The sequence below is a fragment of the Bradysia coprophila genome, assembly GCF_014529535.1.
Source record: "Bradysia coprophila strain Holo2 chromosome X unlocalized genomic scaffold, BU_Bcop_v1 contig_20, whole genome shotgun sequence".
NCBI lineage: Eukaryota > Metazoa > Arthropoda > Insecta > Diptera > Sciaridae > Bradysia > Bradysia coprophila.
The window spans coordinates 2,985,016-3,008,245 of NW_023503307.1; the positions used below are offsets into that span (position 1 = coordinate 2,985,016).

A 23,230-nucleotide genomic window follows, 5' to 3' on the forward strand; every position below is an offset into this window, starting at 1 on the left:
GTTGCTGCAAACGAAAGCCATTTTTTCATTATGAAAATTACTAATAATCTAACAACTTATTCTAAATTATATGAATTCAAATGAGATTTTTGTAAGTTGTATATACGAATCATATAAGTGTTAGTAAAAACAAGTCACTTTCGAAGTGAATGTTCGCAAAAACATCATTTTTGTTCTCAAAAATATTGAGTCCCTGAAAATAACACTAGATTGACGCAATGTCCGTAAACGTAACTGTGGGTAGATATATAAACTGGTAAAAATTGATAAATATTCTGAGTATCGTACTGCGTACTGTTTACTGATTTTACGGTTTCGCGAACAACTTCATGATATTATTTAATCTCAATATTGACTCTTACTGCTCTTACTGGGCCAATTTCAATTAATTTCAATCTTACCGGCACGTCAAATATGTCTAACAGTTCAGTACGGCAGAGCCGTGTCACTTGTTGCTCGAATTCGACTTTGAAAATGTTGATTATAAATAGAGTATGTATCAAGCTATGTGTCCGTACTTGTCGTGCGTGTAGTTGATCAATATATGTGTCAGATGAGGACTTATATTTTTGATTTTCTTCTGCACACAAAGAGATACATTAGCAGTTTTACGGAATTTTAACAGACCCGCTCTAGGTTTTCGGGTGTTGGGAAAATTCGCAGAAAATATGGGTAAATATTTTCATAAAAATATTCCCTGAATGTATATTTTAGCCGTCGCATATCGTAGAGAATCCAAATTGGTGCCAAAATGAAGGTATTGGAGCTAAATAGATTGTGAATTTGAGCACTACAGGACTCTCAATGATTGACGCTGCCAGTAAGTCGGTCACTGCACATGAACAATATTTTAATGATCAATATGATCGAAAATTTAAATTTCTTTTGTTTTTTTTAATTTTAAAGTTCAAAAGACCGACTTGCAGTCTGCACTGTCTGTTGATATTTGCGGTAGTAAGGATAACAATTTCCACAAGCTATGACGAATGTAATTTTCGACTTATATGCCCAATCAGACCTGCCAACAAAATTTTATCTTTCAATGGAGTAATTTGTTCTCGCATTATTCGCTCGTCAAGCGAGTCACCACCGGTCAGCAGTGGGTTAGATCTTTTATTTTGAGAAGTAGGCACACCTACGTAATAAACACACACTAAGTGAGCTATCCTTAATCTTTTGCACTCGTTATTTGGTCCAAATATCTTCACTTTTCCACCAATTTTGATTTTTTACTAAAATATATAATGTGCGTACCCAGCCCCATAAGCCCTATTTTGAGTCTAAAATGAAAAAAACATTTTGTTCGTCCCTTGCTTCAAACCAGAAAGAAATCGGTTTTAAGTGGCCAATTGGAAAGCCGTAACGGTCCAATTAAGTTTGACGTGCAGGTATTTAACCATGTATGTATATTACAACAAGCATTTTTGTTTTGTTTTAAATTTAGTTCTAAGTTTTAGTCACATTTATTATTATTAGAATATGAATAAATTTGAAATGATTATATGAAACACGTTGTACGGCTGTTTGCTTTTTTGTCGGTAGTATATACTAATATAAAATGTAGGTCATTGTTCATAATATCAACACGAACGCAAGTGTATAAATGGTACGTAAAATTATGTCTCCCCCGTATAATAACTCTTAAAACCAATTCATTCAATTTTTTTTTCTTGTGTGTCTGCGTTTAAGTCTAATTTATAAAAAGCTTTCTATAAATATATATAAAATAGATAATCGGAACCATAAACAAGAACTAATTTGTCAACCACATCTCTCACATCACTCGCATACGCAACAATGATCTCACATATATGCCGGTTTCATTTTATACGCTCGTTTCCATATCTCGCACAAACAAACAGTACTATGGAATCTATAGAAGATGGCCAGTGGCATCGAAACGTGCGTAATTATTGTCCATGCCCATAATCCATAAAAATTTAATTGGATGGGATGACTTTCTGCACGTGACTTCTCGAGCGTACTTATTGCCCACATTGCCAAATTGGCAACAAGTAAAAATGTTACAATTTCACGGCCGGGCTTTTTGCGCATATGTTCCTGTGTGGCTGCATTTCGTCGACTTGCATCTAGTATGAACATTGTTTGGCATGCCGTTTGAACGATGGATGCTAATGCAGTTATTAGTACTAAAATGGTATCACGTCGTAATGTAAAATGACCGCCGATGACCGTGAATGTGCTGTACAAAAACAGGCCCGTCTGAGCTCCAACCAGAAGAATGTCGTCCAATTGAAAGCTTCGCAACGCATCATATTGAAGATGTCGAACCTGTATCATGCCAATAAGCGTGGCAATGGTTGCTGTTGCGTACAGCGTCAATTCACAAATCGTTACTTCAGTCACAGCTAAGCTCACGAATTCGGGTCGTGATATTAGAACGAAAAATAGTATCAGCGATATGATGGTCAAAACGAGTATTAAAATGCCGATGAATAGTCCTTTGTGCGCCCGTGCACAATCAACGGAATAATGATGCGGGGAACGTTTGCATGGCGAATGACCCTCTAATCGTAGCGGAGGATCTGGTATTGGACGACAAATTCCCTGCCACATAACGTATAAAATTGCGGCACAAATTAGGGAATATTCGATGGTGCAGGGGAACAAGAATGGTGATGCATCTTGAACCAGAGTTCCTATAATATTCGTGCGCCGACATTCGAAAATATGATGGGGGCCCTTTAGCCCGCGAGCTATTCGTAGATGTGCAGTTTCCGCTTCGATCGCATGTTGAGCTATTTTATTACCTGGATGGGAATCAAGAGATTCTTAGTAAATTTCCAATTGGACGCACTTTAAGATCACGCAGGTACATACCTAATCTGTGTGATATTCGTAAGGTTCGATTTTCAGGATTGTAAAATGTTAAAATTTCGTGTTTCGTTTCTTGTATCAGGACGTTCAACCACACGGACAAATTTGTTCCAATCATATGCATTAAACCAAATCGTGCGATGATTTTGTGACGGTAGACTTTCATTTGCTAAAAACAAAATGTTTTTCACATTACAAATTTAAAACGAATAAGTTCTCGATGCGCGCATACAGAGCACATTTAAGCTAAAATATTAAAATGGGAAAGGCAAGAGAGTATATGCTAATTTGCGATGAAGAAGATGTTAGATTACTGTAACATATTATTATCCGGCAAAAATATTTTAGAAATTCCGTAGATGAAAAAATTTGGCTTTAGAAAAATGTCACTCCTAATCAAAAGTTGAAAATGCGTTGCGACATTATATCACACAATCTTTGCAATCGAATGGGTAGCTCTAAATAGTGTTCGAGTAACAGGATTCACTTATAAACGAGCTGAGCAACGAGCCAAGCAAGGATTATCTAATTGTTTCAATCATGATTCTCTTTTGGCTATGATGCAACACTTTAATTTAATTTTTTTTAATTAATTATATATTTACATCACTTCACAATGAATCAAGCTTGATTGCATTTGTGGACTGACGAAAGTTGTGTCCACCTAAACTACTCTTTATATTATCCCCCATTAAATTTGCATAAATCAATATTGAAAGCCCCAGCCGAAGTTTAAATCTACTAAATGACTGTTTGCAACTCTATATATGCAGCTTTATGACACTTTTTTTTATCGCAGTAAAACAAAATTATGACAATACATCAGATTTCATAACCTCTTGGTCGTAAACATAACAAGAAATTCATAAATTAACACAAACTGCCTCAAATTATAGCAATTCTTATTAAAAACAAATTCCTCAATATAACTCAGTATAGCCGTATGTAAGTAAATAATATTGACTCAATATAGCTGTATATATCTCCATATAGCTGTATATATCTACATATAGCTGTATATATCTACATATAGCTGTATATATCTACATCTAGCTGTATATAGCTACATATAGCTGTATATAGCTACATATATCTACATATAGCTGTATATAGCTTCATATAGCCATATATAGCTCTCTACAGCTGTATATAGCTCCACACAGCTCCACACAGCTGTATATAGCTTCATACAGCTGTATATAGCTTCATACAGCTGTATATAGCTTCATACAGCTGTATATAGCTTCATACAGCTGTATATTGCTGCATACAGCTGTATATACAATTGTATATAGCTTCATGCAACTTCACATAGTTGTATATAGCTAAATATAGCTGTATATAGCTACTTATAGCTGTATATAGCTCCAAACAGCTGTATATAGCTCCATGCAGCTGTATATAGCTCCATACAGCTGTATATAGCTCCATACAGCTGTATATAGCTCCATACAGCTGTATATAGCTTCACATAGCTATTTGCTGTATATCAAATATAGACATGAGACATTTTTAAACGGTTTCGAACAGTTGATTTTAGGAAGTTTCTCATGTAGCGCTCGGTTTTTATTCGCTATATTGTTTAACATCAATCGTACAAACAGATACGCAAATAACTATTGTAGCTTAAGTGGCAATGGCAAAAAACCTGTCCCAACTACCTTCCAAAAATTTCACTAAATTCCAAAACTTCCATCCAATGCCGGAAAATCCGTGGTTTCAAAACGGATAATGCAAAAATGAAAAAATTTACAAATTAAACTTAATCGGAGTCAAGGTCAGCCGTCAGCGAAGTATTCCTCAACGCGACAGTTCCAAATATTCAATTTAATTCCACAAAATTCCACTCGAAATAATTCCAACGTTTCAAGGAATATCATTATTATTTCCGAAAATTACATTGAAATGTTCCAGAAATTATCCTATCGCTTTTATGTGGGAATGAATTTTGATGAAATTCATGACATCTTGAACTTGATAAAACAACACATTAATGACACGAAAGACGCCTAATACATTTCGTTTCGTTCCATAGTGATACGAAATAAAAGTTTGCATTAGGTCTCTTAGCCCGGTATGCGAAGCTACAATTAATTGGGAGGAATCGGATGTAATGCTTAACTTTTGAAAGCTTTTTGATTTATTTACGGTCTGTTTTCTTTTGCTTTTCAATTTACTTCGCACAACAATCAAGTCTGCGTTTTTATTGGATTTATTAACTTTCTCAAAACAGCGAGAAAAAGAGATCGAGACAATTTTAATGAATCACGTAACACCATTCGATGGAAATTATTTTTTTTCTACGTACTTGACTGACTTAAAAAGGAAACCACCACAAAAAAAACAGAGGAAAGCGCAGACGAATAACATCGTTGTTCTATTAAATTCCATAATATAAGAGCGTTAGCAATTCACCGCATGTTTTCACAGCGTGCAAAATATTTTTACATACATTACGAACAAAGCTATTTGTTGAACAAAAACTCACTTCATTATTTAAGAAGATAAAATACATTTGGATGAATATAAATGCCATTCGGGTAGCTGGTGTTAAAGCCAACATAACATTATGGCATTTTGTGTCTCGTTCGAGTTCGAAATATTGGCCAAACTCCAAGCCGGAATAAATCATACTGCCAATGCCGAACGCTGCAGGAAATTCATAATTAAATTTGTGAATATCAAAAAGAGAGGAGAGCTAATTTATATACCGGTTATACGACTAATGTACGGGTAAATAATTAAAAACTGAACTTACCAACTGCTCCCATACGAAGATAGAAACTTCCATAGTGATGACGTCCCGGCTGAACCAATAATGACGGTCGCCGTAATGGTGGCATAACCACACTCTTTTTATGTCGTTTTGATCCAGATGTTTGGCTTTCGGTATCCGATTCGTCTATACTATCTAAATCGCTTGATGATCCTTTGTGTCGATGAATTGTTTTCGAAATATCTGAAAACGATTGAAACAGCATGTGACTGCAGAGCTAAGACGATTTTTATTTGACTACTGACTTATTCAATTGACTGAATGATATTCCATTTCGAGCGACATTATTTCAATTTATTCATAAAAAGAAAGAAAAAACGAAAACCGAAATAGAATTGGTATGGCGTGCTAATAAGAATTACCTCGGGCGTCTTCGAACTTTTTTTGTTTGTTTGGAAACATTAAAGGATTTGAAAAAAAAAATGTTCGTTGAGATATGCCACGAGCTATATAAAGACTTTCTTTTCTTCGCGTTAAGCCATCAAAAGCTCATTTGTCGTGTTGCAAATTCACTCCATACACAAATTCTTCTTAAGCGTAATATTTTATACGTTGCCCATTGTATTCATAAAGAAAGTATAACTGAGTATATTCGCAAAGTCTTGCATCAGTGTACCAAGAAACATTTTTTTCTTAAACTTAAAATAACTTAGAAACCGTAGAGAAAAAGAATGTTTTTGGCTATTTTTTACTGTTTCACGAGTGTGGCAGGGACCTATAAAAAAAACTTTGGAAAGTCTGGAATGTTACCACAACAGGTAATTGTAAATGAATGTTTCATCAAAGTTTACAAACGTTAAAGGTATGTTAAAAGTAAAAGTAAAAAAAGAAAACAAGAAAACGGACGACAAGATTGTATTAGGGTTGAAAGGGTGGGACTTATTCTTACTCTGGCATCATCTCAAGATGCCTTTTCCATGTCGGTTTTCTTTTTCAATTGGGAAAAATTCCGCCCATTCCCTCTATATGATACTGAGGAATTCTTTTGAGCACCGCCTCGACCTATGTCCCAATCCGAAACTATGAAAATTTGCTTCAACCAGTTTTGATAGTTTCAAAAATTGTAGGTTTTCTCAATGGAGCATTTTACGGTGCAAGAGAAGAGATATGAGTGAATGAATATGTTCATTACAAAGCTCTGTGTCTATAAATATTGAAAAGAAATGTACGAAGAAAAATCGAGAATTTGGATGATCTTTGGGATGCTCGCTCAAGCGAGCCTTTAACTCATAGGCTACCCTATCCTGTCTTAGCTTTACAGTGGTGATCTCTCTTATGAAACTATTAATATTATATTACATGCTTATGGGTGTACTTTTGGCGGTGTACTTCGGATATGTATGATATACTTCTGTTATGCATAGTATGCGTCGGGTATGTATGGCAAACCTGTCGTATGTAAGTTTACGTACGATATGTGTGCCATACATCTCACGCGTGTAGTCGACGTAGGACATGTGTAAAATTTTGGTATGTGTAACTTCATCGCAAAATTACCTCATACGCCCAACACGTTTGAGAAAAGCACACGTTTAGGATGTTTGTATACGCATGGTAAGTATGATGTCAAAAGATCGTACTTGTTGTGCGTTAACATTCGTACACTGTGCATTTTATATTAATAGCAACTATGTCAAGTCCTTTACGTACATGAGATGAATGTATCTGTATCAGGATTTTAGGATTCACTTAAAAACAGAAATATTAAATTCAGTCATTTAAATTTCAAAACGTTTTATTCCCTGAGTTCCAATCTCATACTGTTGAAATATCGAAATATTACGCAAAAAGAAGAAGAAGGAATTACGATTACGATTCTCGATATTAGGTCATTGTCATATACCATAGTTCTAATTAGAATAAAAAAAAATATTTTCAAAGTTTCATATGTGTGTCATGTAAGTAAACGTATAGCATGTATAAGTACTTTGTGTGCAAACGTGCTCCACGTTTACCTACTTCTACCAACGCTTCACAATACAACTATCAATGTAGTATGCCTTAATTGCAACATTGGTTGAAGCGCCGCTTTGAGATCAAGAGGTCCCCAGTTCAAACCCAGCACCAAACATGGAGAAAATTTTTATCTAAGAAAAAGTTACGATATAAATGAATAAAAACACGAAAAATAAAAAAAATAAAATTAAAAAGAACGAAATTTGACGAAATAATGTACATCAAAATTTCATTTTATTTCGGATACCAGAGCAAACGTACTGGACGTTTACTGACGCAGTGCACGTGTACTAAACGTTCCCGAAGTTCGATCCAAAAATAGCTGTCTGCCAGCCAATTTACACGTCCGCTACGTACAGTACACGTCCAGCGCGTTCACTTTTCTATCAGTGTGCACTTTACATCACTGCTTGTGACAGGGAAAATGCACTTACCGTCCACGAACATATAAAATGTGTTACGTCACTGCTTGTTTAGGCACGTGTGATTACTCCACTCGCCTTCGGCTCGTTCCGCAAACCTCGCACTTGCCCAAACAAAAAATTAAAAGACAGTGACGTAACATACTATGACATGCCTTCTGAAAAGTTATTCTAAAACAACTATGATTTCAGCTATGGCTGGCCTAAATATATTTTTCATACCTAGGACCCGAAAAGTGCGACTTCGTCACACTTTCTCTCCGTCCAATGTGAAAAATACTATTCGTACCACGGACTAAAAGTCTTTTTTAGCGAATTGGATTCCAGACCTCGCCTTCGGCTCTGTTTGGAAACTTCTCACACGCTAAAAAAACACTTTTATTCCTAGGTACGAAATGTACTATTATAATTGGGGCTGTCATTCAAATTTGGTACAGCCACTCACCTCTATTCATTTGACCTATGAGCAGAGTAATTTCAAATAATCTTATTTTTGAAAAGTCAATTTTATTACAAATTGAATGAGACAGGTTTTTCCGAGGACATTTCAAAGGTCTCCAAGTTGTTTCTAATGACAACTTAGACTTAAGCTGTAATTGTGATGGGAATGGGATTTCAGTCAGATAACATCTATTATTCTGTTTCGGCAGTTATTGTCCATATGTTCAAAAAATAAGTTCACTTTCGAGTTTATTGACTTCATAACATACGTTAAGTAAGAAAACATTTTCGAATCAATTCGAAGTAAACGCAGACGGGAAAAAATTACAACGAACCGAGAAGAATATAGAATTCTCATACGTGTTATACGTGCGTTGAGCGTAAATACTTAAAATTATACTAACTATAGAAACAAAATTCCAGAGACTTTCTTTTATTATTTACTCGATTTTTTCTTTCTTTTTTTTATTTCTACTCGTCTTCAGTGGATAATAAAACAAAAAATGTACGAATAACGTGAAAAAGAATAACTATAGCAATACTTACTTGGCATTGGAACCGTTTTCGGGCGACCCCAAATCAATGTAGCATACATAAACAGCAGAAATACCATGCTCCCAATATACAGGTAGAGATAAAAGCCCTGTGGGTATATTTGAATAGAAGATACAATTTAATAAAAAGAAGAAGAAAGAAACATAAGAAAGGGACCCGTAAGAAGGGTGCACGCAATAGTTAGTTGTTCATTAACAGTCATGTGTCTTTAAACTAGTCTTTATCTTCAAATCTTTCCATTTAAACTTCTCTCTACAATTATAATTGCTTAGAGCAATGTTGATAATCCTGTCCGAAGTTGAGAGTTAGAATAAATGACCATTGACCAGACCATAACGCAGTTTTCGCTATATGCTTAGCTATGTAACTATAAGTGGGCAGCTAGATACAGTACACCCAATAAATTGACGTTAGAATTTTTTTTCTGTTTTCAACATTATTCAATTCACAAATACAATCCAATACAATCCATATGAATTCAAATTGAAAGATATCACGCGAGACAGCAGTATCAGTATGAATGGGCGTAACATGTACGAAGTACGAACATGGTATGTACGAAGTATTTTATGTGGATTGTGAAACTGTGGTATTTAAGTAAAGGGAATAAGAGTTTCTAAGCTAATATTTCCTACTGTAGCAAATAGCACAATATACAGTCGACGTCAATGAAATACAGACATGAATTTGCTTCAGTCGTTTTTCAGCTGGTTCACTCATACAAACAAAACTGCTCACACGTGTACGGGTAAAATAGTCACATGCTCATGGTAAAGAGCGAGCTGAAAAATATCTGAAGCAAATTCAATAATTTCTCTTCGATAGTAACTCCTTAAGCGCCGGTCGCTTCACAAAAAAAAAATCTGTTAAGATTTGCTCGAAAAAGGAGTAAAACATACAAACTATCACTGATCGTCCGAATCCATTTTTTTCTCTGGTCAGTAGAATGAGTCGCATTTGGTTGCTAGTTCTTGACTAGCTCCCTAAAATATCCATATCTAAGAACCCATTCGATCGATTTTTCTCTTTGATTTGCATCTCTGAATAACCCCAAAAGCCTCTTACTCAGCGACTCAAATTCGCCGTGATACAAACATGATAGTTAACTTATAAGACCATCCGGCACTTTGTACGGGTCTAAATATCTATTCAATCCGAAACCTTAACTTTTACTTGAATTATCTATCGAATGTCTGCCATTTGTTTAGGTATCACTTACCCGGCTTTATGTGTGTGTATTGCCATGGGTGAGTGCAAGAAAATAACTACCATTCGAGATTTTATTTTATTAAATTGCTACAATAGAAATCAATAAAGTATGCGAAACACCAGTAGCGAATTTACGGGACTAGTGAACGTGAGCCAATTTCAAATGATATCCGTTGCTCTGTATCTGAGATGGCTTACTTTCCCGTAGAGATATGCTAACCCTTTCATCTTATATTGTTAACGTAAAGCCCAAACATGTAGATTTTCGGTAAAGTGGAATCCAACATATTTTCTGATTTGGAACTCGTTGTGGTTTGAAACTATTCCGACATAAGATTCGTATAACAAATGAGAGTCTAGATTATGTATTTTAGTTTTTCGTTGCTAGTCGCAATAACGTAGCCTACTAAAACTCAGAACGACATTTTTGTGCAATCGTTTCCAAACCACAATCACCCCAAAATCCAAATATAAGTCGAACTTCACGTTTGTGATAGTAAAATAATTTTCTCAATTTTCATCGAAATTTGAATCAATCTACATCGACACAAAAACAGAACATGACCTTGAGATTCACTTTTTCAAACACTTTCAATTGCCACTCAAAACACAATGCTTATAGCATTCTGTTGAATTGATTAGCATCAATGGTAGGGTTAGTTGTTCAACAGAAAATTATCTGAAATGTTCAAGGTTCAATGGCACGATCCGAGCATTAGTTACAGTGTTATCGTCTAGAAATCGCGTGTGCTTTAACAGAAAATGGAATCAGCTCAATTGATTATTCTATGCACATACGAAAAAAAATGCTATACCACGGCACCACTAAGCAGGAAATGTTTGTTGATTTTTTTTTCTTTGGTTGGTTGAATGGAAACTATAGGATGGTCTGTACCACATGTACCAATCACTGAATAATAAAAAAAGGTGCAAATATGAGTCTTGCTGCAGCTTAGCTTTCAAAGTGAAGTTTATACACAAATTTAAAACCAAACAAATTGGATTATTGTCTGGGAACAAATATACCACGGTCGTGTACAAACGTACGAAATTTTCATTGCACAGGCTTTATGTGACTAAGCCATTTCCAAACAATTTTGTTAGCAAAATTAATTGCCACCATCACAAAATAAACGATTTATTAAAAGAATCGAATGCCACGTTTTTTTGCTCATTGATGGAAATGTGAGAATGTTTCCAATGAAACGGATATAAAAGCGACAGAAAAATCGATAAATTTCCGCTTTTCAAAGCTTAATTCATTTTTACAGTCTTCAACCGTTTGTCAAGTTGAACGAGATGCAACGGCACCGATGCTATGTACATACGGGTTCACCGTCTTACATATTATATACTCTGACAACCAAAAAACTTGATTACAAACTGTATGTTTAAAGCACCTACCTCATAAAACGACGGCGGTATATATGTTGATATGACTTCTGCCATGGGAAAAGCAATTCCCATTACTACCAATAATTTCCCATATAGTGCTGAAAATGTCGTTGCAAGAGCGTCGCCCCTATAACGAAATTGAAAAGTAGAATTGAATTTTAATAATGTTTGGAATCGGTACGAATCAATTTTCTCTAAGAAAATATTTTGCCATAAGACTTTCGCTTGAACGAATCGAACTTTAATCACGGTAAATAAATTGGTTTATCAAAAAGCACATATACTGTTTGGAATTGATATAGCATTTGTTGTCGAAAGCAGAAACCTAATAATTACTTACGCTCTGATCTCACGGGGTCTGGTTACATAAATTGTTTCCGGTAAACGAGATGGTCGTCTTGCAATCGGCAGTATCGGATGCAAATGGTGATGGGTAGATGACGAATGGTACAACAGTGCTAAGTGGCCAGTTTGGCCCGTGTGGGCAGTGTGTGATGAACCGGTCGCTGGTGACGGTGCAGTCGACGATAGTGCTACTAGTTGATGATGTGACGAAACGGACAATGGAAGCTTCGATTCGTTTATTGTTACGTGATGCTGTTGATGTATTCTTGATGTTCGGGCGGGCGAGGAATGATGACTCAACGACACGTTTTGTGATGTCGGCGACGGAATACGCTTCGATGATTGTGCATTTAAGTCTGTGATAGATCTGAAACAAAGAATTTTACATTAAATCCAGATATTATTTGGATGGGTGATGGTTTGATGGAACTAGCGTTTAACCAATCTAAATTCACACTAGTTAGCAATACAAATCAAGAGTTCATTATGTAGACGATGATCATATTGAGAAATTACCATTGGAACGCAAATTTACCCAGTTAGATAACTTTTGTGCGTTGAGTATGGTGTGTTAGCAAAATATAATACATTTTACGCTGTAATCCTATGCTATGATGATAGCAGAAATTCGGGGTGCAAAATTCAATATAGACAATTTTCCCTATTAACTCATACATAATAAACGACCTGTCAAGAGATAGTCTCAATATAACTATGTCTGCATGGAAATTAAATAAATGTTGGAAGTTTTCCAACATATTGAAGGTGTAGACGTTGGATGATGCCTTCCGTTTTCGCACCCAAATCATTTGTAAATTCAATTCTAACTGATGAAGATGATGTCTATAACACGAAGACATAGTTTTGTCATCAATATTCTTCATCCGAAACACGAAATTCAATGAAATTTCATTATGTGTTCTCTGGTATTATATTCATATTTTATTACACCCCTGCCGCTTTCACCAAAATATTTTCGACAGAATTGCTAATAGTCATCGTACTATATGGATGTAGAGTGGATAGTTATCATTTTGGCTGACATTTGGTAGTGCCAGTAAAATGTGGAAATTTAAATGAATAACAAATTCAGTCGTGAACTGTGTTTGTCTTGAAGGTGTGGATCAGGCTTTTTAATAGAAATTTTCTCTCAATAAATGACAATCTTTGCATTTATTCCTTCCATTTGAATGTTTGAGCTAATAATTTACACTTCACGGCTATAGTGTGCTTGACACTCTCTCGCCTCTAACATTTACCCAGTGTTTTCTCACTACAAGTTATTCTCTAGTTATTATCTTATCTATGTCTTGATGCTGTGATACAATGAATCAGTGTTGAGCTTTTCTTGGATCTAGCGGCGTTGTACATGAGCGGCGAAGAAACAAAACCCACAATACAATGAATCAGGACCGAGTTTTTCTTATTAAATTATTAAATTTTTATTATCGATGCAATTCTTCATTTTGAGCAGAAAATTGTTCCACAGCGTGCCTCTAAAATCTACTGTTTATTTTTTATCGCTGCTCAAACCTCAAAGTCTAGTTCTTCAAAATAAAAACCTCGAATTTTTAGCTTTTTCTATTTCGAAGTGACTATTCGCAGTAAATAAATTAAAAATTGTAAATACAGTTACCCAATTATATTATGACTACGGTTGTGGGATTCATTCCTTTTACATCCTACACACTTCCCACATTCAATTGAACCAACGAATTCAATGTCATTTTTGATTTTGTCGATTGGCACCATTGACATACAAGTGGTTAGTTCTCATTATCTGCTTGTGGTGGCACCATATACTTTGCGTGTCCAAGCAGTTAAAGAAGTACTAGGTAGCGTCAATCAAAATTCTGAAAGAACTGTTTAGATCAAATCTGATTTGATCGCAAAGGCAGTAAGCAATTTAGAAGGTTTTTTGTGTGCATTATATGTATTTTACATGCTACATGCGTCGAAAACGGTACTTTTCATGTTTCACGCACTAATTTCGACTTCCAAAGCATGCAAAAACCACTCGGGATAAAAAGATGAAATGTCTCGTTTTCGCGTGTTTATTGACCTCGGCTACGCCTCGGATCAACAAAATTCACACGAAAACCATACTTTTCATCTTTTAATCCCAAGTCATGTAAAATACTAATGCTTTTCTGATCTTTCAAACATGAGAAGGAAATTCGTGTGAAATGGGAGACATGTAAAACCCTAATGAAATACATGTAGAATGAATGGAACGAATTACATGAAGAAAACCAACAAAACCGTTAAAAACGTGTGTTGATTGTTGAGTTTAAATTGGACAAAATAGCAAAATTCTAATCATAAGATGTTGTGCAACAAAATAGCGATCGGCTGTACCTCTACCGTTTTTGATATCCGCCTTCTTGGTACATAACATATGCAAGATTCTTTTCATAACATTTTCATTTGTCAACAGATTGCGAAGTGACATTTCAGTTATTTTTAAGCTTTTCGTAATATCGCAAAAACTGCAGGTTATTTCATTATCTTTGGGAACACGGGTTCTCCAATTCAAATGAGTGATAGATCGTTGGATTCGTCTTTCAATTCTAGAGAAGTCGCATCTTTAATTTTTTCGATTAATTTTGTTTGCTTTCGGTGCAAAGTGTTCAAAAGTGAAGGCTTGTCAGAGGGTCCCGCGAACAGTTTTTCGGAAATTACTCAAGAAATAATTATTGTAAATCATTGTTATGCTGTACTAATGTCGGTCATGGGAAGACGTACTACAGGTGGAGTGTATGCACTGGTAGGTGCAAGTACACCTCCACAAGATTTATGACCAAAAATATAGTGTTCGCCTTCTCTGCAAAATTGATGTTTCACGGTACTGGCTGTGTAGTGTTCTAGCCTGCCTCACCCACTATCGTTTCACATATATAAGATCCCAGGTCTTCTGTGTGCCAAGCCTATAGAAACTACAAGTCTTCGGAAAAAGGAAAAAAGTAGATAAATATGACTGCACTTCCAGACGCTGTTTCAGTAGCAGAGCCCCTAGAAAGAAAGTTAAAATTTTCAACTTTACAGTAACCTTTTTCCTAAGACTTGCAGGTTTTGTAGGCTTGCAACACAGAAGTACTTATATATCTGGAACAATAGTGGGTGAGGCAAGCTACAACACTACACAGTCAGTCCCTTGGAACATCAATTTTGCAGAGAAGGTGGACTCTCTGAACACTATATATTTGGTGAGCAGTCTTTTTTTTCGCTTGTCAATAAAAAGAAATAAAACGGTAAAACGTTATTAGGTCCAAAAAAATGTTTTTGTCATAACTTTTGTGGAGGTATACTTGCACCAACCAGTGCATACACTCCACCTGTAGTACGTCTTTCCAAGACCGACATTAGTACAGCATACCAATGATTTTAAATAAGTATTTCTTGAGTTATTGCTGAAAAACTGTTCACGAGACCTCTGACAAGCCTTCACTTTTGAACACTTTGCACCGAAAACAAACAAAATTTATCGAAAAAAATAAAGATGTGACTTCTCTAGAATTCAAAGAAGAATCCGACGACCTATCACTCATTTCAATTGGGGAACCCGTGTTCCCAAAGATAATGAAATAACCTGCAGTTTTTGCGATATTACGAAAAGCTTAAATATAACTGAAATGTCACTTCGCAATCTGTTGACAAATGAACAATGAAAATGTTATGAAAAGAATCTTGCATATGTTATGTACCAAGAAGGCGGATATCAAAAACGGTAGAGGTACAGCCGATCGCTATTTTGTTGCACAACATCTTATGATTAGAATTTTGCTATTTTGTCCAATTTAAACTCAACAATCAACACACGTTTTTAACGGTTTTGTTGGTTTTCTTCATGTAATTCGTTCCATTCATTCTACATGTATTTCATTAGGGTTTTACATGTCTCCCATTTCACACGAATTTCCTTCTCATGTTTGAAAGATCAGAAAAGCATTAGTATTTTACATGACTTGGGATTAAAAGATGAAAAGTATGGTTTTCGTGTGAATTTTGTTGATCCGAGGCGTAGCCGAGGTCAATAAACACGCGAAAACGAGACATTTCATCTTTTTATCCCGAGTGGTTTTTGCATGCTTTGGAAGTCGAAATTAGTGCGTGAAACATGAAAAGTACCGTTTTCGACGCATGTAGCATGTAAAATACATATAATGCACACAAAAAACCTTCTAAATTGCTTACTGCCTTTGCGATCAAATCAGATTTGATCTAAACTGTTCTTTCAGAATTTTGATTGACGCTACCTAGTACTTCTTTAACTGCTTGGACACGCAAAGTATATGGTGCCACCACAAGCAGATAATGAGAACTAACCACTTGTATGTCAATGGTGCCAATCGACAAAATCAAAAATGAAATTGAATTCGTTGGTTCAATTGAATGTGGGAAGTGTGTAGGATGTAAAAGGAATGAATCCTACAATCCCATAGTCATAATATAATTGAGTACCTGTAACTAAAAATATTTTCTAAAATAAAAGTAGAGCAAGTTGGAAAGATTGTTGGTTTGACACTTAAATTAAAACAAAGAATATTCGTTCAGTCAAAAAATTAGAATTTTTCGATAATTTGTAAAGAATATATATTGCAAAATGCAACGAAAGAAACTGATTATCCATTGTATAAGCTTTAGAGACTGTTGGTCACATGTATAAACTGTAAAACTAGGGATTGATCATCCCTTTTACCAACTGTATCATTACGGATTGTTGATCCCTTTGACAAACTGTGACATTACAAAGTGCTGCTCCCTATAACAAACGGTAACATTACATATTGTCGCTCTCTTTTACAGACTGTATCATTACAGATTGTCGCTCCTTTTTTCAAACTATAACATTACAGATTCTCGTTCACTTTTACAAACTGTAACATTAGAGACGGTCGCTCCACTTTATAAACTGTAACACAGAGTGTTGATCCCTTATACAAACTGTGACATAACAGAGTGTTGCTACCTATATTATAGGTCCTAATGTATATGGGCCCTATAACAAACTATAACATTACATATTGTCGCTCCCTTTTACAGACTGTAACATTACATATTGTCGCTCTCTTTTACAAGCTGTAGCATTAGAGACTGTAGCTACACTTTATAAACTGTAACATAGAGTGTTGATCCCTTTTACAAACTGTGAAATTACAGAGTGTTGATCCCTTTTACATACTTTGACATTACATACTGTTACTACGTTTTACAAACTGTAACATTACAGAGTGCATATACCTTTTACAAACTTTGACATAACATAGTGTTGCTCCTATTTAAAAACTGTAACATTGCAGACTGTTGATCCCTTTTGCAAACTCTGACAGTACATATGGTCATTCCCTTTTACGAACTGTATACAGAGTGTTGATCCATTTTACAAACTGTAACATTGCAGACTATTTCTCCCTTTTACAAACTGTGACATTACAGATTTTTGCTGCCTATTACCTTTGCAAAACTTTAATAACAAATTCTAAAAGCAGTCAATATTAATTCTATTCGCAGACTAATTGTGCCTTCACATTGATGAGAAATGATCAAAAAATGAGCAAAATCATTTCTCATCAATGTGAAGGCACAATTAGTCTGCGAATAGCATTAATATTGACTATTCGCAGTTGACTGCGAATAGCATCAATCTGACCAAATATTTGTTCTACTGCAGTACTGAAACTGTTACTGCCTTTTATACATCTCACAACAAAGACAAATGCCTGCAGCTGAGCAGATTAAGGGATTAATTTCATGCGAAATAAATAAATGATAAAGTCGATTATTGTCAAATTGACAGAAACTAATCTTCATGTTATTGAACATTTTCGAGAGGGTAAACTGCTATGCAATGGGCGACTTTCGCATGGGACATTCAATAAAATAATAAAATTTGTTGATTTTTTTTTTGATTTAAGTAACGCTATGTCTCTGTTACAAAATCTGTTACTTCATTTGCTCAATGTCATAATTATTTGTTATTTGTCCGCAGTTATTTGTCTGCAAAATAACAGATGACTAACCGTTTAAAATGGTTTATGACAGTATGCAAACAAAACTGTAGGCAAGTAGCAGGTTTGTTTGCTTGAGTCGACCAGCTGAAGCAAATTTATGATTAAATTTTACAAACGTACATTGTGGCAAGTTTCGGATAGAAAAGCTCCTTACCGAACTTTCAAGATAATTATCGGAAGTGAAGTGCCGTCAGCGAATGCAGAAGTTGGTAAGTTACTTTTACTAGAGGCTATTTGGTATTGAGTTTGATAAAGATTGTAGTATTATGTAAAACATCTCACTGTATATCTGAATATCTGATAGTTTCGTTTTTCGTTGTCATAGCGTGTATGCTTGATGGTGTAGAATCTACACTGTAGATAGTAGCAAATTGCATTTCATGTAGACATATAGATAAACAGATCCATTTAGAATATCTAAAGAATTAAAAGGTAGGAGAATTAACAGTAAAACTATACCAATTGAAACACAGCACGCAATTATTCAATGTTAGAGGTATCATAACAATAAAAGCGAAGGTCGATTCGACTATTTTTTTTATTAAAATCTTCCTCCCAACAACAACGCGAATTATATGCAACATCAGCTGTAATAACATACAGAATTATATACACCGTTTTTCGGTTTATTAATGTGCATGAAAGGAAATAATTCAATTAATAACATTGGATTTTGAACCATCTACACAAAGAATGTACATAAGTAAGAACGGTAACTTAAAGTCAATACGATTGGTGATATAATTAAACTAAAAGCTGCCGCAACAATTTTGTGTAGAGCAATAGAAATAAACGAGTTGATATGTATCGCCCACCACCTTCGCTATTTTATCAGATTATATCCTCGAAGTAAGTCCATTCAACAGACAGTTGAATTTTCAACTCAAAGATAAGATCAAATACTTAAATTAAATTACTTTTTTCACCACATAAAAGCTCGAATCACCGCTGGGGCGTTGTCATTCGGTTTTACGGAACGTGTTGCAATGATTGCTATAAAAGAAACCTTATTCATAGCCGTGCTATTGGCTGTGTCGGTTGTGAACGTAAGCGAAAGAATTCGTCACCGGAACAACATCACCACTTACATTCATTCTTTGTCAAAGTCTGCAATTAAAGTCATAAAAGATGTGGACAATGAAAGTTTTTTAACATGCATCAGCATTACAACAGCAAATAGTCAAGAGAGCGCTTGGCAGCACACAGACATAATTAATAATATTGCAGGTGGGGTGATAAATGGAATGTCAATAATTTCTTCAAACGATGCCAACGGTACCTTTGATATTACATCGTTCAAAGAACGAAAAAGTTTTAATATTCTTGTGGTGGATGGCTTGAATGGATTTCGGTAAACAATTATTTTTTTTTCGTGTTGAACGTATGCTCTGTGAATTAAAGTTTTTCGATTTCTACATAGAGTTCTAGCCAACCAAATTCCAGTTGGAAATTTTAATTACGAGGGAAAATTTCTGGTGATCGTTAATAATGTTATGATCGATTACATGACTGTAGTGACTGAAATCTCTCAGCGTTTCTTTTACGACTACATCGTAAACATAAACATATTGATTCCTAATCCATTGTTGAACACACAAGTGTTTATGTTCACTTACCATCCATATAAACCTCTCAAGTGTTCGCGATGCAACGTCGAGCTGTACAATATATTCGAAGACAAAACATTTCTGAGCAATAAAACACACTTTCCGAATAAGCTGCACAACTTTTACAATTGTACAATAGTGGTGGCTGCTTTCAACACAACACCCTATGTAAATGTGGTTAAGGACAAAAATGGAAAAGAAAAACTGGTTGGTTTTGAGGGAAAACTATTCAGCACAGTGGCAGATATACTGAATTTGAACATTGAGCTCATCATACCACCTCTGAAATGGGGTGTTATCTATCCGAATAGAACGTTTACGGGTGCGTTTGGACTGGTAAGCTAATAAAATAAAATCAAAAGAAGAAATTGGCATAATGTTTTTCACTCTAGTTGCATCACAATAAAGCAAATGTAACTCTCGGCTCATTTTTTCATCGTTACAAAACGTTTGAAATGTTCGATCTGACTTTGAGCTATCACAACTCGTACTTGTGCATCGTCATACCTTCTGGTCGACCGTTCACTTCTTTAGAGAAAACAATGTGGCCATTTCGTAAAAGCGTCTGGTACGCTATTCTAATTATACTGGTTTTTAAAGTGGTTATCATCCAAGGCCCGATCAAGATCTTATCACTGAATCGACATTTGGACTGTATTGACTTTCTCGATTACGTTCGAATTTATCTTGGGCTCAACATAACTCAATATCCTACCAAATTTCTTTCGAAAATATTTGTGGTCGGAATGTTCTTCTATGCATTGATACTGCGAAGCTGCTATCAGAGTTCACTGTTCCAATTCATGACATTGATGATTAACGTTTCTGCTATACGCTCAGTGAATGAACTCATCGAAGAGAACTTTCGCTTTCATCTGATTGAACCATTAATGTTCGTATTGGAAACTTTGCCTGAACTGAAGTCAAGGTAAAAAGAAATTACATTTCCTTTTGATAATTGTAATGAATCCCGATCCGATGTATATTCAGATCGGTCTTTGTTAGCGAACAATTTGAACATAAATTGATGGAGGATGAAAGAATCAACTGGGACAGAAAGATTGCAGTTATTACAACCAGAAATCATGACTCTGGTGCTATGATCCCAATTGCTGAAAATATTTATCAATTGTCCATTGCAATGGTTCTGCGAAGAAATTCTTATTTTACCGACAGAATCAATGGCATCATCTATAAGCTATTCGACAATGGCTACATATCAAAATTGAATTTAAGCTTTAAAAAGGAGAATCAGATACATGGAGCATCCGACACTGGACTACTTTCTTTAGATGATGTGGTTGGATTGTTTCGAATTTGTTTCGGTGGATATTTGTTGGCTCTGGCTGTTTTTGGTTATGAAATTGCTTCAATGATTTTTCAGAAGTGGAAGACGGCGGAAAGCAGAAAGAAAATGGTTTATTCTACTCGACAACGTCTCATTTAAAGTGGTATGCATCAACTATTTTCATATTAGTACATCTATTTATAACTTTCAATTATATAATTTTATGCATGTGGTGGCACAGTGAATTTTCAAATTTTTTTTATGACAAAACACATCTTTTGGAGTGTTTTCAATTTGTGTAACGCACGATTACACAACGTTTTAAGTGCAACAATAACAAATGAGCATAAATACTAGAAGTCATCTGGGGAATATTTTAAATTCTGTATGGCCGTAAGTTAGCGATTGTAACATTTCATTGAAGAAAAAAAAACTATTTTGTCTTTGTTGTGTACATTGCTTCCAACATCACAATCTGTTATATTGCAGTTGTCAATTTAGTGGACCTGCTCAGGCAAAAAATGGTGCGTCTTACAAAATCGTCCTAACGATGATAATAGGTTGTTCCGTATCGATTACTTATTCTAAATTATTGTGTGGCAGTAGGAGAATTATGTTTAGAAACTAAGAAGAAATGTAATAGAGTTTTCCCATATTTTAGTACATTATGTCATAAAATTACTGCTGTCACTGCGCTGTTCATGTGAACCAACTTCATATGGTGACATTTGTTCTGTAATGACAAATGTGAAGTTGGTTCACATGAAAATAAGCCGCAGAGAATGAAGTACTATGAATAAAATGTGGCGCCTCTACAGGCCAACCCACTTGTCCCATGACCGCAACTCAATTGTTCACCTGTGAGTTGCCGTTATGTTACATTTTTTTCTATGACTTCATTCGTAAACGAGAAAAGATATCAATCTACTTCCAAAAGATAAATTATAGAAAAAAGTTTTTTGGTGCAATTTATTTTTTGAAATTTGAATCCAAAATGGCGGAGAAGATTGTAAACGTCGAAAAATATTTTTTTCTCAGTAGAAAATCAATGTTACTGACGTATCTCCAGAACGAGCTCACCGATTTAAACAAATAACAAACGAAAACGTAGCTCTTTAAATTCTCTGTAAAACTGCAGAAGAAAGTTTTTTTTGCGAATTTACATTTGAATTTTTTTCTATAATTTTATTGGAAGGAGATCTCTTCTCGTTTACGAATTAAAAATCACATAAAAAAGTGACATAACGGTCGTTCATGGGTGAACTATTGAGCTGCCGTCATTGCTCCACATCAATTTAGAATCAGGCTAAGCAGGTCCCCTAATTGCAAAAGTAAATAGTTATTTACATGACAAGTTATACAAATTTGAAAAGTAGACAGCTTCGCCTCTGACAACAAACACACGAAAACGAGACTTTTCAACTTTTTATCCTTTGTTATGTAATGGATTTTTTGAAAACTAGACCAAATTTCTTGTTTTCCCTAGGTGTGTAATAAGCGAGGTAATAAGCCACTTTCGACCCTAGGGAAAACAAAAGCAATGAGAAAGTCCTTTCATGTCTTGGGCATAAATTACCGAATTTTTCTCGTAATTTAGGCCTTCAGCATGAAAAGTTGTATACGCATCTGTTGTGGACAGTTTATTTTAGGCAATTTCGCAGATTGTTGCCCGACTGAAGTGGATACCGTCCACAACAGATATGTAAATAACTATTACATGTAATATTAATGTAAATGATGCTTGTGTTTATGAACAATGGGCCCAACGGAGGCATGTTCTACTAAGTAGACAGAACAACTATTTTAATAAAAAATGACTCTTCGTTCATTGCTAAATCATGTAAAGCACAGTACGTACGTACCTCCAAATTTTTATTTTGACTAGTAGCAATGCAACCCTCCGCTTCGGGTCGAGTTGTAGCCTTTCAACTCGTAAAAATAAAAATTTTAGAGCACTTACGTAATGCACTATTACACATTAAAATTCTGATTACCTCACAGTCTGTGTTAAATCCTACAATCTAAAATCTTCAAAATTTACTGCTGATCTATTGTATAGCTGCAATAAACTTCGTTATTTTCACCTTTTTCAACTTTTATTTTGTAAGGATACACCTTCTATACGACAAACAAAAGATGCGGGAAAATGCATGATTTGCGTTCAAAGTAACATAGAAAACATAAGTGAATAAGGTGAAACCTTTTTGTTCTGTAATGTTTCATAAATTGACTTGAATGTAAGTTGAACAATTAGAATGTATTAAAGGATGCTGACGTAGTTGCTATGTAAAGCTATAAACACATGTGCAAAGCCTGGATTCTATCTTCTAAGATAATAAGATAATCCTTGACTAACTGCCGTGATAATCAGATGAATTTCTCTTCTG

The 23,230-nt window shown here is 35.1% G+C and overlaps 2 protein-coding genes across 2 annotated transcripts in view; one reads left to right on the plus strand and one right to left on the minus strand.

Annotated features, from left to right (window-relative positions):
* Positions 1 to 1,302: 1,302 nt before the first annotated feature.
* LOC119068648 (proton channel OtopLc) overlaps positions 1,303 to 23,230 on the minus strand; it is a 36,726-nt gene continuing 14,798 nt past the window's right edge. The window contains exons 2-8 of the mRNA XM_037172323.1: positions 11,933 to 12,304; positions 11,602 to 11,719; positions 8,980 to 9,076; positions 5,597 to 5,797; positions 5,327 to 5,487; positions 2,842 to 3,007; positions 1,303 to 2,771 (exon numbers count right to left, since the gene is read on the minus strand). Of these exons, the coding sequence (XP_037028218.1) occupies positions 1,804 to 2,771; positions 2,842 to 3,007; positions 5,327 to 5,487; positions 5,597 to 5,797; positions 8,980 to 9,076; positions 11,602 to 11,719; positions 11,933 to 12,304 (2,083 nt within the window). The 3' untranslated portion in view covers positions 1,303 to 1,803. The remainder of the gene's footprint in view (positions 2,772 to 2,841; positions 3,008 to 5,326; positions 5,488 to 5,596; positions 5,798 to 8,979; positions 9,077 to 11,601; positions 11,720 to 11,932; positions 12,305 to 23,230) is intronic.
* LOC119068649 lies at positions 18,579 to 21,283 on the plus strand. Its single transcript, XM_037172324.1, has 6 exons — positions 18,579 to 18,801; positions 18,885 to 19,299; positions 19,369 to 19,891; positions 19,948 to 20,483; positions 20,546 to 21,006; positions 21,085 to 21,283. Exons 2-5 carry the CDS (start codon positions 18,935 to 18,937, stop codon positions 21,000 to 21,002), a joined length of 1,881 nt encoding a protein of 626 aa, XP_037028219.1. The 5' UTR covers positions 18,579 to 18,801; positions 18,885 to 18,934; the 3' UTR covers positions 21,003 to 21,006; positions 21,085 to 21,283.